The sequence below is a fragment of the Enhydra lutris genome, unplaced genomic scaffold (genome assembly GCF_002288905.1).
Source record: "Enhydra lutris kenyoni isolate GAN:26980312 unplaced genomic scaffold, ASM228890v2 scaffoldscaffold16, whole genome shotgun sequence".
Taxonomy (NCBI): Eukaryota; Metazoa; Chordata; class Mammalia; order Carnivora; family Mustelidae; genus Enhydra; species Enhydra lutris.
The window spans coordinates 31,310,763-31,326,392 of NW_019154100.1; the positions used below are offsets into that span (position 1 = coordinate 31,310,763).

The 15,630-nt window shown below is 39.9% G+C and overlaps 1 protein-coding gene across 4 annotated transcripts in view; it reads right to left on the minus strand.

Moving 5' to 3' along the window:
- LOC111147299 (phosphodiesterase 1C) overlaps nucleotides 1-15,630 on the minus strand; it is a 598,548-nt gene that overhangs the window by 94,847 nt on the left and 488,071 nt on the right. For all 4 annotated transcript variants that reach the window (XM_022503266.1, XM_022503267.1, XM_022503268.1 and 1 more), the window contains 4 exons: nucleotides 9,490-9,603; nucleotides 7,447-7,629; nucleotides 6,418-6,484; nucleotides 1,210-1,326 (listed from right to left, as the gene is read on the minus strand). In XM_022503266.1, the coding sequence (XP_022358974.1) occupies nucleotides 1,210-1,326; nucleotides 6,418-6,484; nucleotides 7,447-7,629; nucleotides 9,490-9,603 (481 nt within the window). The remainder of the gene's footprint in view (nucleotides 1-1,209; nucleotides 1,327-6,417; nucleotides 6,485-7,446; nucleotides 7,630-9,489; nucleotides 9,604-15,630) is intronic.

Below are 15,630 nucleotides of genomic sequence, written 5' to 3' on the forward strand. Positions count from 1 at the left end.
AATTTAAATATTGCCTCTCCTATGTCAGAGATTAATTCATTATCAGTTTTAAAAACGAATATCCAATAAGCCCAGGTTCCCGGGGCTGTTCGTGAGAGATCCATGAGCCAAGAAAATGACAGGTAAAGGTGTGCATATGTGCACACGCTTTGTTCTGTGGGAAGGGTCCTGCGCACCCATCAGATTCTCAGGCCCATTTCTGACACAAAGAAATTAAGAACCATAAATAGAGCATTTATGGCTATGTAGGAAACATGCTCCCAAGTACACGGTCCTTAGGAAAATGATAAAGAACCATGCTGTCTAGAGAAATCAATGTTATGTTAAAAAAAAAAAAAAAAACCCTGCATTTCCCAAAGGCTCACCCCCATGATGAGAGAAGTCTGAAGAGCACGATAGGAGAGATGTCACCAGACAAATGCACAGATGCCCTGGAGAACCTGGCCTGACTCCTAGAGTCGGTGGTATTACAAAGCGGAGGGGATTGAACGCTGGAAACGATTCATGTTCTTTACTTAAAGTTGAAGAATTAATTTGAAGCATGAATGGCTGGGAAATACCAGTGACCTGTCATGGATGATAAGTGAGAGCATTTGTCTATGCTTGAGCCAAGGGGTGGGAAAAAAAGTTTGCAGAGACAGCAGATGCTCAGTCTGTCTCCGTTACTGTCTCCACGCCAGCAGTGATGGACAGTACACGACATCAGGCTGAAATGAGATCTGCGAGGAGTCCCGCTAGCCCACACTTCGGGCTGTACTTCTAGGAAGACTGGGACCAAACTGTGCAGATCCATCCTCTCGCCTGCTGCGAACCCCACCCGGCAGGGGCTTAAGGACACATTCCCACCACCACAGACTTCAGGGCAATGGCAGTCTGGAGGATGCTTCCCATGTCCCACAGCAGTCTTCAGTCTATATTAAAAGGATTCCCTTGGTCTTAGCCCAAAAGTCACGGAAGGATGGACAAATGTGGGGCATCTGGACACTCGCCTTTGGCTCAGGTCATGATCCTTGAGTCCTTGGATCACGCCCCGTATTGGGCTCCCTACTCAGTGGGGAGTCCAGTTCTGCCTCCCCTTCCCCCACAAACTCCTGCTTTCTCACTCACTCTCTCTAAAGTAAACAAATAAAATATTAAAAAAAAAAAAAAGAGAGAGAGAGGGAGAGAGAGATGGACAAACGCATGCATTTTTTAAAAGTAGGCACTGACCTTGAAACGGCTGATCAGATCATAACGGGTGAGTAATTCATAAAAAATGAATTTCAGTGCATGATCCCCGCTGGCCTCATTGAGGGAAAAGACATCAAAGGACCACTTGTCCACATCCTGCATGGCAGGGAAGGGAGAAAGAATGCATTAAGTCCCCAGCCACTTGTACAGATACCTGTCTCCCCACTTGGGGATTCGCCCCACAACCTTCACCCAGGATTTCACAGCCCAAGACTCTAACACCATTTCTGCCCTCAAACTTTTCCCAGCTTGGCAGACCCACATAGCATTTACTAATAACATAATTAAATAGTCTTACTACTTATAAGAACAACTATAATTTATTGAGTGCCTACCATATGTGAGGCATTGTGATCAGTAATAAATACATAATGTATCCTGAAAACGAATCTAAATGGCAGGTGTTATTAGTCACATCTTACAGATGAGAAAACTGAGAAGTTAATTTCCCTAAGACCTATCACAAGGGCACTGCAAGGGATGAAGTGGGATCAGGACACAAACATGGTCAACAGACGCCTAAGCTCAGGCTCTTTCCATTAAGCCTGTCACTACTACTGCTGAATTTCAAACGTTTATTTCACTTCATGACAACCTAAAGTGCTTCCCTATTGCAAACATCTCCCCAGTCCCTTACTATTATCTCCTGACTTCCTCTTAGCCCACAGTTGATTATGTTAATCCACTTAAAAGTCTTAGGAAACATGTTCGATGCAGAACACAAATCATGTGTCCCTTCAGTTCAAACTGCTGAGCTAAAACCATGGAGAAAGGCTTCATTTCACAAAACAGGAAAATGTGACCTCTTCTGGCGTCACTGATCTGTGAACCTACTCCTCAAATCTTTGAGTCACTTTACTAAAAAAAGTAAAACTGAGAGCTAAGCTGAATGCACTCCTCACACATCAGTCTTTAAGTTCAAGGCCTTATTTGTCTATAAATAGCTACTTCAAAATAGATGTAAACATTGTCTGATATGTCTTTGACTTACAACCAGCTACCGGTGGATACAGTAAACAAAGGTGTGTTTAAGCAGCAGCCAAAGCAACAGTCATTTGGTTTTCTTGTGTCAAGAGTTTCACTTTCAGGGATGCCTGGGTGGCTCAGTCAGTTAAGTGCCTGCCTTTGGTTCAGGTCATGATCTCAGGGTCCTGGGATCGAGTCCCACATTGGACTCCTTCTTCAGCCTGGAGCCTGCTTCTCCCTCTGCCTGCTGTTCCCCCTGTTCTCCTTCTCTCTCTAACAAATAAATAAAATCTTACCAAAAAAAAAAAAAAAAAAAAAAAAAAAAAGAAGAAGAAGAAGAAGAAGAGTTTCACTTTCAGTAGTTATAGAAAGTGTGCTGTCATAAGTGGACATACGTGAGACCACACAAGGACACATGTGAGACCACACAGAGTCCAGGAAAAGTCAGATGGTTCCCTAGAAGAGACTCTTCTGGAACTGCTGGCCTGAGGGGCTCTCACCTCAGCCCTCAGTGCATTCCAACATCATCCATCTATCCCAACCCTGTCCTTCCTCAAACATCCCAACCACTGAAGATCATCCCAAGGCTATTAAGGGTCTCCCTCATGGACAGGAGGGCACAGGAAAACTGAAGTATATATAGGGAAAGCCAAACTTTTCCAAAAGGCTTTCAACTGGCTTGTTTCAGTTGACTCTTAGTGGTAACCTCACCTCAGCCTTCTAACATTTCTCCTCCATTATAACAACTAAAGAAATAGCTACAAGCTAAGCACACTGTCTGTGCCAGGCAGAGTGAAAAGGGTTTATATACATTTGCTCATCCTCATAAGCCTACATATAGGTGTTACTTCCCCCACTTTTAAGGAAGTGTCTAATGCCATTTGGTACCAGAACTAGGTAGTAACACCACTGACATCATTGTCAACAGTGATATCATTGTCAATAGATGAGATTATAAACTCAATGAATACATGCTGTGACCCAAGCCTCATGCCCTACATACCCCAAGAGGGCCTAGGCCATAGACAGTGGGGCCCTTTAGGATTAACCCAAGACCTAAAGCTTCACCTTAGCTACTATAATTGATGTTGTCATGACATCCATTAGTCCTAAGGAAAAGTCCACTGACAACTCAACGGGTGAGAAAACATTTTGTCACATCTGCAATGTTTACTCTTCTTCTCCAGAATGAATAAAAAAGAGGAGAGCTATCACTGAAAACAGAGAAATGATCACAGTAAAAAGTCACAATCAATTCAGGATCTCAGGACTTAGAGAAACAGGACGCGTGTGAAGAGTCACTTGGTTGTTCTGTCCCGCTACTCATTTTATGTGATTTTTAATCACAGCCTTCGCGTGATTCTCAAATTTTAATGTTCTACAGAACCACCTGAAGTGCTCAGGGAAAAAATGTTGATTCTCAGCTGAGGGACTTCCAGAATCCTGGCCTGGGACCTAGAATCTGCCTTTTTAACAAGGACCGAGTTTAACCATCTTTAACCATCTTAAGCCATTCTTCTTCTCTTACCAGACATGGCCCAAGTCCCATTCCCGAGGAAAACTTCAGGAACTTCCTGTCAGTCTAATGTAATGGAAGCCTGAACCTCCTCTTTTCCTCCCACTTTAAACCTAGATTCTACCAAGGGTATCTCTTTTTAAGTCACAAAACAGACACCTTCTAAACAACAACACACTTCTACAATTCCAGTAACCCCACCTCAAAAGCCTAGAGATAAGACCCCCCCCAAATCAGAAGTTAGCATATATTGGATGGAAAAAATTAAAAGTGGTGGTGGTAGATATTCTCCTACTTAAATGTGATTTCATCCCCTGTTCTCACATTAATCACAAAGGTTAATACGACTGTGGCATGACAGTTATTTTACTGAATTATACTCTCTCAGTTGGGGGGGGGGACTTTCCTGTAATAGAAGAAAGTAATGGCCAATTCATATAAACTGCTGGCAGTGAAGTAGAAATAACCGTTTCTTAAACAGGTACTACCTAAAAACAGAAAGAAAAAAAAACGAAAGAAAGAAAATATCTGTGCGATTCCGCCAACTCATCTTCAATCCACTGCAGATAAAACCAGAGACTAGGGGCGGGGGAAATACTACCTTGTAAAAAGATCTTAAAATCCCCCAGTAAACAGGGGCCAGGCTCAAGAGAAAACGCAGCTCTAGACTTACGCACATGATCAGCAATACTTCTGCAGAAGGGTAGCCGTTCAGGGAGTTAACTTAAGGGTACTTAAGATAAGCGGCATTTAATCTTGGTCTGAATCATCTAGGTTCCTTTCTCCTCAGAAAGACAACATGCGGGCATCTGAGAGTGATCTTCATATCGCCCGGTCGCTCCACATCTTTTTCAGTTATTTTGCACAGAAAAGATGCTCCAATCCAGAGGAAATATTTTTATAAATGTCTTAATACTTGTATAACCACCTGTATTTATGTTCATGACAAGAGAAGAAATTAAAGATAAAGGATTCTTTTAATGTCCCAAAGACTTTCATTGAATGATTTGGGTTCAGTTATGAAAACCAATGCAGCTTCCTAGTGGGTGTTATGAAATATCAGATCTCATGCAGTGATTTCACTGATTACATGGCAAATGTGGCTGTAAATTACACTGGTGCACTGGGCACTGGTGGGGGGACTGAAGAGGAGTGAGAAGAAACATGTGTCTTCTTGCTGCGTCCTTCTTGAGCATCTTTTCTGTTCTTAGGATGAGTTAAGAGACAGAAAATGGACAACTGGCAATTTGAATATAGGGTCTAACAAATTTAACTAGTGAATGTCTTTAGGCAAGAGAAAGAGACTGAAATACAAAATCAAAATGGCCCTAAAAGTCTCTCTTGACATTAAGTTGATCATGAAGCTCTCCCAACCCTGATTCCATAAGTAGGTAATTTAAGTATCATGTAATACATGTTTCAGATTGCAGAGATAGACAACCGTAGCCATAACAATAGTAAGAATGGGGGCGCCTGGGGCGGGCAGTTGGTTAAAGGCCCTACTCTCAGGTTCAACTCAAGTCATCATCTCAAGGTCATGGTATTGAGCCACATGTTGGGCTCCACACTCAGCAGGAAGTCTGTTTGAGGTTCTTTCTCCCTCTTCCTCTGTTCCTCCTGCTTATGCTCTTTTTCTCTCTCTTTCTCTAAACTAAATAAATAAGGGGTGCCTGGGTACATCAGTCATTAGGCGTCTGCCTTCGGCTCAGGTCATGATCCCAGGGTCCTGGGATTGAGCCCCGTATCAGGCTCCCTGCTCGCCAGGAAGCCTGCTTCTCCCTCTCCCACTCCCCCTGCTTGTGTTCCCTCTCGCGCAGTCTCTCTGTCAAATAAATAAACAAAATCTTAAAAATAAATAAATAAATAAATAAATAAATAAATCCATCTTAACACATACAAACGCATCCATATGCTAGGATCTCCCTAAGCAAATGGATGACATGATTCCATGTATAGACACCATGCAGTGTCAACTGGCCGGGTGATCCTGACCCTTAGCACAGCCCCCATACTCAAATCCAGAAGCCAAATCAGCTTTAGCACAGCCAGGACAGCCTCCAACCTCCAACCTGAACTGACACAGCCCTAAGAGGAATACAGACACTTTGAGGCTCTTAGAGAATATTCTATACAATTCTAAGAGCTTGTCTGAGTGGGAGTAATTCTGCAAGATTTAGCTCATTGAAACTCAAATACCTGTGTAACTTCCCATGGAACTTTCAGGCTCCGTGAGAGTCTTGGGTAAACAGGAGCATATATAGGTTCTGGGGACACACATTCACGGAGGAAAATGTTATTGAACGCTTACTATGTGATTGGAACTCCGGTATCAGACCTTAGTTCTTCTGGCTCTAGTTAACTGTATCTTTTTAAAAATCTCACTAAGTCTCGGTTTCTTCATCTACAAAATGGACTTAGAGTAGATAATCAGATAATGATACAACTATGATCCCATCAAAGACCCCACCCCATCCATGGTGATGTAGAAAGGCATGAGACCCACACAGTCTGAAGAAAAATTAGCAAGCCAAAGGCAAAAAGATCATGATACTGTAAGAACAGGTAAGTAAAACACAATGAAAGAATAAGTCAGGAATGACTGGGAAACCTGTAAGTGAACCATAAATGAAAGCCTTTTATTTTCTAACAACAAATATAACTGTACCTCTTATAAGATACCATGTCAGATATTTTTTTGGTATTACCTTTAATGCTTCAATAACAGCTGGTGGGTAGCTTAGTCCAACCATGTTTGATGTTCTTCTATACATTCTGGCAAAGTCAGAGGGGAGGAAAATGCAGTATTATTTCTTATGAAGAAGATTTACACTAAGTACTGACAAATACGAGAAGTTGGGTCAGCCGGTGAACCAAGAAACAGTTTTTTATAACCTTTTTCACAGTCATTCAAGTGACCTCAGACAGAGTTACATTCAAGAGAAATTAAAGCAATTCTAAATACATGAATCATTGGAAACAAACAAAAATTAATCAATAGGCCTCAAATTGGAAATTCAGTTATTAAAATGGGTCACTTCTTCTGCCAGAAGTGAATTATAGTATAGCATAGATAGTATGCAAAGGAGTACTTTAATCTGAATAAGGAACACCTATGGGCAACTCATTTGGAAGACCTTGTTCTTTAGAACTCTCAAAAACAAGAAGGAAAATGTCCCAGGTGACCTTTGAACTGAATGTGGCATTTCTAAGACCTGTAAATGTGCAATAAGGATTACGGGAACAATAAATTGATTTGTGAAATAATGATCGTAGGAAAACTAAATCAATTTCTGGAATCTGTTTCTGGGGAAGGGGGCAATTTAATTTAAAGAGCAAAATGGCTAACAAAACTGGAAAGCATCATGGGGAACTCAAAGCCTTTAAATAAACTGTCACCCCCCAGGTCAACAACCTCAAGGCATCCCTGCCCTGTTCCATGTATGTCAAAGGACGATGGATTAGATGATGTTCTTTTTTAAAAATGGGAGACTGAACTGACACCACATATTTTCTAGTCAACAAAAGAAGTTCTGAGCAAAGGCAAAGAATTGTCCTAATGATGCTACAAAGATGAAACAAATACGTTTTTGCAATCTCTCCTTCAAGAATACCTGTTTCCACCAGCATTTTCAGTGTCTATAAAGATACAAAAATTACATCAAAGCAAAGCTTCCAGTTATTGGAAACTGGTGTCCTTTTTGCTGCTTTGATCACTGAATGGCAGCCCTCCCTACCTTTCCACAAATATCCCAGCCTGCACTGCATGGACAATGCTCTTAAACCGTGGCTTCTCCTCACTCCTTCTGAGCATCATCCCCATCTGCCTGGTGAAGGTGGAGGCCAGCCAGTCTCGGACCTCAGAAGGCACTGCATCCGACTGAATGTCACTGAGCTCATCCTCCGTATCCAGAAGTCTCCTGAACATAGGAAACACAACCAGGACACTGAGATTACACCTGCAGTTGGAGCTCTCAGAACAGCTGTTCCTTTCCACTCCACCTGAATACACAGGTACAAAGAAACCGAACAAAAATGGCTACAAAAAATGCACCCCCTTTTTGCTAAGGCTTGTAAAAGTCACCATTGTGTTTCAGGATGGTTTGCTCTACCAGACTGTACAAAGAAACAAAGAAACCAGAGAAAGTCAAGTATGCTCCATCTCAGGCTGTGGGTCCCAGACCCACTCCACTAAGGAGCCCCCAGTATCTTGTGGAATTTGAATGGGATCTAAATCTTCCATTTAATAATGCATTCACAGGGAGCTTTGCTTAGATGGACCATGTGGTGTTAGTTTGTGTTTAAAAAAAAAAAAAGAACATTTAAAGACTTTGCTATAGATAACAATACTGTATCACAACTTCAAAGTTGCTAAGAGACAGATCTTAATTGTTCCCACCACAAAAAAATAATTATGATTCTGTGGCATGATAGAGGTGTTAGCTAATGCTCTGGTGGTAATTATATTACAATATATAAATGCCTTAATTTAACTCATTGTACAACTTAAAGCTATACAAAGTTATACATCAGTTATACATAAAATAAATCTTTAATAAAAATAAATTTAAGATAAAATAAAAATAATTTTTTAAAAAATTAAAAATTTTTAAAAGAAAAAGAAAGACTTTGTAAAATATTACCCAAATCACATCAACCCAGTCCTCTGTGGTTATAAATGGAAATGATGTCAATTGATATTCATTCTACTTTGATAGAACAGTATAGAAATGTAAATTCTAAATTCAAGCAAAATTTCCAAAATAATGCAGTTCTTTATTTGAGCTCAGTGATTTAAGTCATCTGTAAGATATGCTTAGCTGATTTTTCAAATTTGTTCCTAGGTCAAACCACCAGAAGAGAACATAAATAATGGTAAGTTATAATAAAATTGTATTTTATACTTATATTAAGCCCTACTAAAAATAAACTGTAATCAGGTATCAGTAAAAGAGTTTTTAAAAAAGGTTGTTGGGTTTTTTGTTTTTTATTTTTTCTTTTAGACACATCAATTGGAGGACGGATAAAATGTAACATTGGAAAAAATGATGCTATCAAATTTCCTTAAATTAATTAAACCAAGGAAGTCACCAAAAACTAAACTACGTGCATACTCCTCAGATTAGTGAGAAATCCTTTCAGATTGGAATCTGGCATAGAGAAATTAAGCCTGAAAGAGGAGCCTGAATTAGGAAAGAGAAGAAAAGCCTTGCAAATTCAGCATGTCAACATTTTTCAAAAGAAAAGCTCTTTTGCTCCTTTCAGATGAATTTGGTGACAGGCAGTGCTTTAATACCTTTCGATAATTCAGGTGGGAAGAGTCTATTAAGAAAATTGGTAATGTACAAGATCAAAGAAGGAATTCTGGGTCCTTAAGAGGAAAAATGCTTTACGTCACTTCAGGAACCTCCATTGACAGACAATGTGAATTAACACATGAACACAATTTTTAGGCTGAGGCTAACAGTGTGCAATTATTACAGTGGAACTCTACACCTGAGAAGAAATCTTACCATGTTTTTAAAAATCACTTTTTCTCCTCTTCCATTATCTCACTTCATTATCACAATGGCCATGTCAGAAAAGTTCAGTTAGCTCTCTCTCCCATGAGGAGGCACAGAGGCTAGGAGAGAGGTCCAAATTTCGTTTTGTGGAAAACGAAGCTCCATCACCCACCATTTGAGTGGTACCCCATTACAGGCCAAGGGGGACATTTCAGAAAAGCCACATAACAGAAAACCGACCCTCAGTGTACTAACTTTTTGACATGTTTTGCTTACCTGGTTTCATCAACGTACACAGATTCAAGTACCGTGGCTGCATATTCCAAATTCTTCTTAAGATCTACCACTGAAGCCTCGCCTCTCTCTAATTGTTTGACTAAAGACCGTAACCTAGGGGGAGAAAAGACACAACTAAATTAGAATAGAGAAGACCATGAATAATCCTACAATCCCAGCAACACATCCCATTTTACAGGCACAGAGTATTTTTATTTATTCCAATTTACCTGGAAGGAAAATAGAAATCTAATAATGATGGAGCTGACCAGCATTTCTCAAAGGAGCAAATTATAAAAGAAATATATACGTTTTTGCCATTGTGAAGCAAGAACAACAATGTCCTCATCCACCAGGCACAGACCACCCCCAAGTCCTTCTAGCTGTCTTTTATCTTTCTAAGAATTCCCTAAATTAGCAATTTGCTGCTTCTCTAATTTCAATTTTTTAAAATTTTAATTGGATATAGTAAAGCATGAACCACACCAATGTCACCAAATACCACTTGAGATTCTGCTATGTTAAAAATCATACTATGTTTGTTCAGCCATGACCAACTTCTTGAGCCTGCATGAGCAACCTCAGGGTCAATGCATATTCCAAAACAGGTGAAGAGATTCAGAGCACCAAAATACTCACAGAGGCTACATAAGGAATACCAAAGATAAATTACTTTACTGGGCAGGAGGAATTCCTCTAGGGGTAGATAAATACCTCAGCTTTAAGGAAAAAAAAAAAGAGAGAGAAAGAGGCTGGACGGTAAAGCAAAGTACTGAAGACAAAATCTTCCGCCCTGCTAGTCAAGTGTTCCAGAAAGTGTAAGAGAAATGACAAAACAGGCCCTTTCATTTATATCAACATTATCCCCACAGGGAAGGGGTTAGTATATATGAGAGCAAAAAAATAACAATAGATGATCAAAGTCCAGTAACTGAGAACACTGTAAAAATCAGAGATGTGGAGGTTGGACAATTCCTTGGGCTGTTTGATGGCCAGCAAAGGAAAGAACAGGAGCTTTGAGGACAACCTTGGGTTTGAGCCCCACATCACAACATATTAGCTATGTTATACCAGGTAAGATATTTAACTTCCCTGAGTGTCAGCTAAATGAAGGAGATCCAACCACCAAATTTTCTAAGTTGATATAAAGTTAAATCAAACTGATATTAATATATTCACATCAAACATGAGGTTTTTTGAGCTTTATTTAATATAATTAACATATCACATTGTGTAAGGTGTACAACATGGTGACTGGATATACATATATATTGCAAAACACTTACCACAATAAGGTTAGTTAACACATCCATCATCTCAGACAATTATAACTTTTCATGGTGAGAACATTAAAGATTTACTCTTAGCAACTTTCAAGTATACAATATTTGAAACTAATAACTTGCTCATTATAATCACCAAAACACATTAGATCCCCAGAATTTATTCACCTCAAAACTAAGTCTATATTCCTTGACCAACATTTCCCCTTTCCTGGTTGTTTTTCTAAAGGCAATTGTTACCTTCATTGTCATTGTTGTTATTCAGTGACCTTGATGATCCCAGGCAACCAAATGGGAAACATTCTAGCAATATACTTTAGATTAGCATCAAGTCTCCATCTCCCAAGCCTGTTTGCACTTTCCTGACTTCAAAATATTCTCAAGATTTGCCATCCTAAGTGAGGATAGTTTATTTCGTGGCAAGGTGTAAATTATTCCCCTCCAGATCTCCATGAAAATGATCAGCAGTAAAGACTGAGGAAAAACTCTGGATCCACCTTAAACAGTACAATCAGCCATACAAAAGAAATTCCCAGGGATTTCAACAATGTAAAATACAAAAAAAAATTAGATTGAGCGTGGTCACTACCTGACTTAAGACTCTCCAATATATTCACAGGGAAGTAGACAAAGGAAACCAGCAGAGGCCTCTGTGGGCCCAGAGGTGAGGAGCAGCCCTGTGGTTCCCATTAGGAAGTGTTCTGGGTTTCAGGGACAGCAGGACAGGGAGTTGGCATGTAATGGCTTACCAGTCACTCACACAGAGTGGACGGCCAGTCTGCCAAAGAATGGGGAGATTGTAGCTGTGAACCCTGAGATCTATTCCAAATAAGGTTTGGAAGCTCTTTAGCAAAACACATTCCTGGCTAGGTTTGCCTCTGATTTTGACTCTCACCTCCAGGGGCCCAACCACCCCCAAGCTGTCTGGACTCTCAAATAGCAAAGTAAAATGAGGGTAAATTTAAGAATTTTAAAAATTTTCTCCCTTCATTTGGGGCTTGAAGATTCTACCAGGAATCTTCTAGAATCTACTAGGTAGATTCTACCAGGAATCTACCTAGAACACATCTCTATTGAGAGATTGAGAAAACTAAGAGGAAAAATGACAAAAAAAAAAAAAAAAATGACTAGGCAAATATAACATTAATAAAAATAAGAACCAGGTGATCCTGTCCACCTATAATAGGTCTTCCATAAGAAATAAACAAACTTAAGCAGCTTTAATCGAATAAGTTTTCCTAGACTGAAGAAAAATCTTTATAAGCAGATAAAAAGGGATCAGATAAAACCAGGAAAAAAAAATACATAAAAAAATCCAACATATGCTGTTGTAATTTTCTATTTCAAACAATAGAGAAAAGAACTGGCAAATCTTAGAAAATAAAATATATGACTTAGAAAGTAACAGAAATTTAAGTTGGCCATAGACTTCTACCATGCCAAATACCAGAAAGCCATTTAATAGTCATACCATTTTTTGAGAATAATGTGGTATAATTTAAGATATCTATGTCTATACCTATATTTAGTAGAATGGCCAAAAAATATATTCTCAGGTGTGGGCAAGTTCAAAATTTCATCATTAATATGATTTTCTAAAAAACAAAACCAAAAAACTTGAAGGCATATTCTAGAACAGTGATCTTTCAAGGGTGGGAGTAGATTCCTAGGTCTCCCATTAAGTGGACTATGGATCTGCGACTTAGATTTAACAAAGCCCATCTTTACAAAATAGACAAGTAGTTTCAAAAGAGTTTTTAAAGTGGGAGATGAAATATAGTGCTAATTATGCAAAGTCAAGTAAATATGAAAATGACTGACACTTCTTTTCCTAAGAGAAAAGAAGTTCCTAGTAGAAGGGCTTCCTACGTCACTTTCATGAACTAAAAACCAATGATAATCAGTCAGAAACAATTGAAATGACCAAAGACATCATATAGAGTTTCACTTTGAATCCATGATTATGAACGATTCCCACTCCCAGGAAAGCACAGTATTAGGGCAATCAAGCCTGGAAGAGCTTCCTATTATCCTGGGATCTGGCAGCCAGGGCCATAGGCCAAAGCAGGGGTGAGGTGCCTTGTGAAAGCATCACCTGGAATTCCATTCAACAGTTCAGACCAGAGCACTGAAAACCACCTCCCCTGGAAAGTCCCAGGCTGAGTGCCACAAGTCGCAGAAAATCAAGAGTGCGGGGCTCCATCCTGATGTAGTCTCCAAGAATACCAGACCAACACTGGGCATACCCACATTTATGTAGCCGGTGTGAAAGTCTGCCCTGACAGATAGTTGTAAACAGAAGCAAAACCCATAACCTAATGGCTTTAACAAATCCAGAGAAGAAATAATATAGAATGAAGTATCTTTAGGATACATAAAAAGTACTAAAAATTCATACCTACTCCCGTTTCTTGGCTTGTGAGATGAGTAAAAGGTTCTATCAACACCCTGGCAGACATAAAGGAAACCTAGAACACACCCACTGTGTTTATGGAGAACACCCAGCTGACATCCACCTCTCTTTATTCAAAAACAACCAAACAGAAAAAAATATATATATCAACAAAAAGATTTCAGCATTCAAGAATGCAGAGAATACCACACTCAAAATGCAGAGAAAGGACTCACTTTTTTTTTTTTTAAGATTTTATTTATTTATTTGACAGAGAGACAGAGATCACAAGTCGGCAGAGAGAGAGGGGGAAGCAGGCTCCCTGCTGAGCAGAGAGCCCGATATGGGGCTAGATCCCAGGACCCTGAGATGGTGACCTGAACTGAAGGCAGAGGCTTTAACCCACTGAGCCACCCAGGTACCCAGGACTCACTTTTGAAAATAAAATGTACTAATGGGAACAAATGTACTAATGGTAAATTTTAGGGAACATCTACTTTGTGTTCAATAAAATTCAAGAAAACGTGGATCTGTGAAACAAAGGTGAAAGCTGAAATCATAATATAATAAAAAGCAAATCTAAAAAAAAGCAAATCTACTGAGACAAGAAAAGAAATTACAAAGAAACAAAATATGACAATAGAAAGACTACATGAACTATTAAAAAAAAAAAAGTAAATGGTGACCAACTTTTTAGACACCAAGCTCCTATTTGGACTGGCACCCACCAGGTACAATCCATACCTGTCCCTGCCCACATAGCTGCTGGCATTATGCTTTATGCAGTTGTCACACAAGCCCTAGAAGTTTCCAGATGTCCTGTTGTCAAGTATTGTTGGGCTCCAAGAGAGCATTCAGGTGGGTGTTCCTCCATTGGTCCCTCAGTCCACCCTCTCCTCGTTATCACTCTTGGAACATGATGCCCCATCCTTCCCCACCTACCACCTACCTCTTGGTGAAATTGCTGCTTCGTGAATGAAAAGTTTCAAATGGGCCCTTTCTCCACTGACACCAACTAGATTCAAAAATTTTGAAAATTCCTGAAGTTTCTGGGAATAAGGGGGCATCCTCCCCTATTTTCCATCACAGTTTAGGTTTTCCCTAGATCTGAATCCATCTTAAGAAGGATTGCCTGAAAATAACCGTCTTATAAAGTATCTCATAGCCATGTTACAAAGTATTTTTGTTAACCCTGGAGAACACTAGCTAAGGCAGGAAGGCTCCAATGCCTTCCTTTGCTCTCCTCCTGAAATCCGTCTGGATGTTTTTTCATGTGGGTTCATTTCACCTAAAAGCCTATGTCCCCAAGGACAGATCCCATGGTAAGCTGATGCCATATAACTAGCTATTTAATACTATTCATAAATAATTCTGGTTCAGGCACCTAAAGCAAGAGAGGGAGGGAGAAAGCTGAAGGAGGGGAAAATGAAATATACAACAATAACAATAATAAAGTTCCTCTTCTAAGTGAATGTTCATAGTTTCCAGCACTCCATCCATTTCTATCACCATGGCTGCCAGATAATAGTTCCAATATAGAAGTGCAACACCATTTTAGGAATAGCTTATGCTTTCAAACTTTGGCAACACGCCTTTCTGTTAGGATAGCATGTAATTTCGTTGTGGATGAGCCATGGCAGCCTTACGTGAGTCCTCCGTTTCTCCACAGACACTGTTTTCTACAGGCTTCCTGGCTACAAGACATATGATGAAATGCTGTGCTTCTTCAGTTTTCTGTGCCCTCAAGCCCAGGGCAAGTCCCAGATGCTGAGTTACCTTGAGACTATGCAATTATCTGAAATGCATAAAAGCGTCACAAGAGAGGAACTAAGGAAGGAAAGGCTGAACACTGTATTTTGGAATTTGAAAAGGCTGTTGGAATAGAAAAGAGAACGTCTTCTTTTTTTTTTTGCACAAAGATAATTTCCAGGACCAAGGGGGTTGATTTTATTACGAAATAACTTTTTCCTTTTTTTTTTTTTTTTTTAAGATTTTATTTATTTATTTGACAAAGAGAGAGAGAGAGTGAGAGCAGGGACACAAGCAGAAGGAGTAGGAGAGGGAGAAGCAGGCTTCCCACGGAGCAGGGAGGCAAATGCAGGGCTCAATCCCAGGACACTGGAATCATGACCCAAGCCAAAGGCAGACATCCAATGACTGAGCCACCCAGGTGCCCCAAGTTTTTCTTTTTTTAAGTAGATTCCATAGCATAGCCAGTGTGGAGCCCAGAGCAGGGCTTGATCTCATGACCCTGAGATGGAGACCTGAGCTGCGATCAAGAGCTAGATGCTTAACCAGACTGAGCCAACTGGACACCCCAGGATAACTTTATGACTCAACTTCGTAACCCAGAAAATTGCCCTACAATGAACTAGGCACTATTCCCCACCCTAGTAAGGTCCTGAAAACCCTACAATACTATACCTTGAAAGCATACACATGCGCTGAGCTTTACACACGACTACA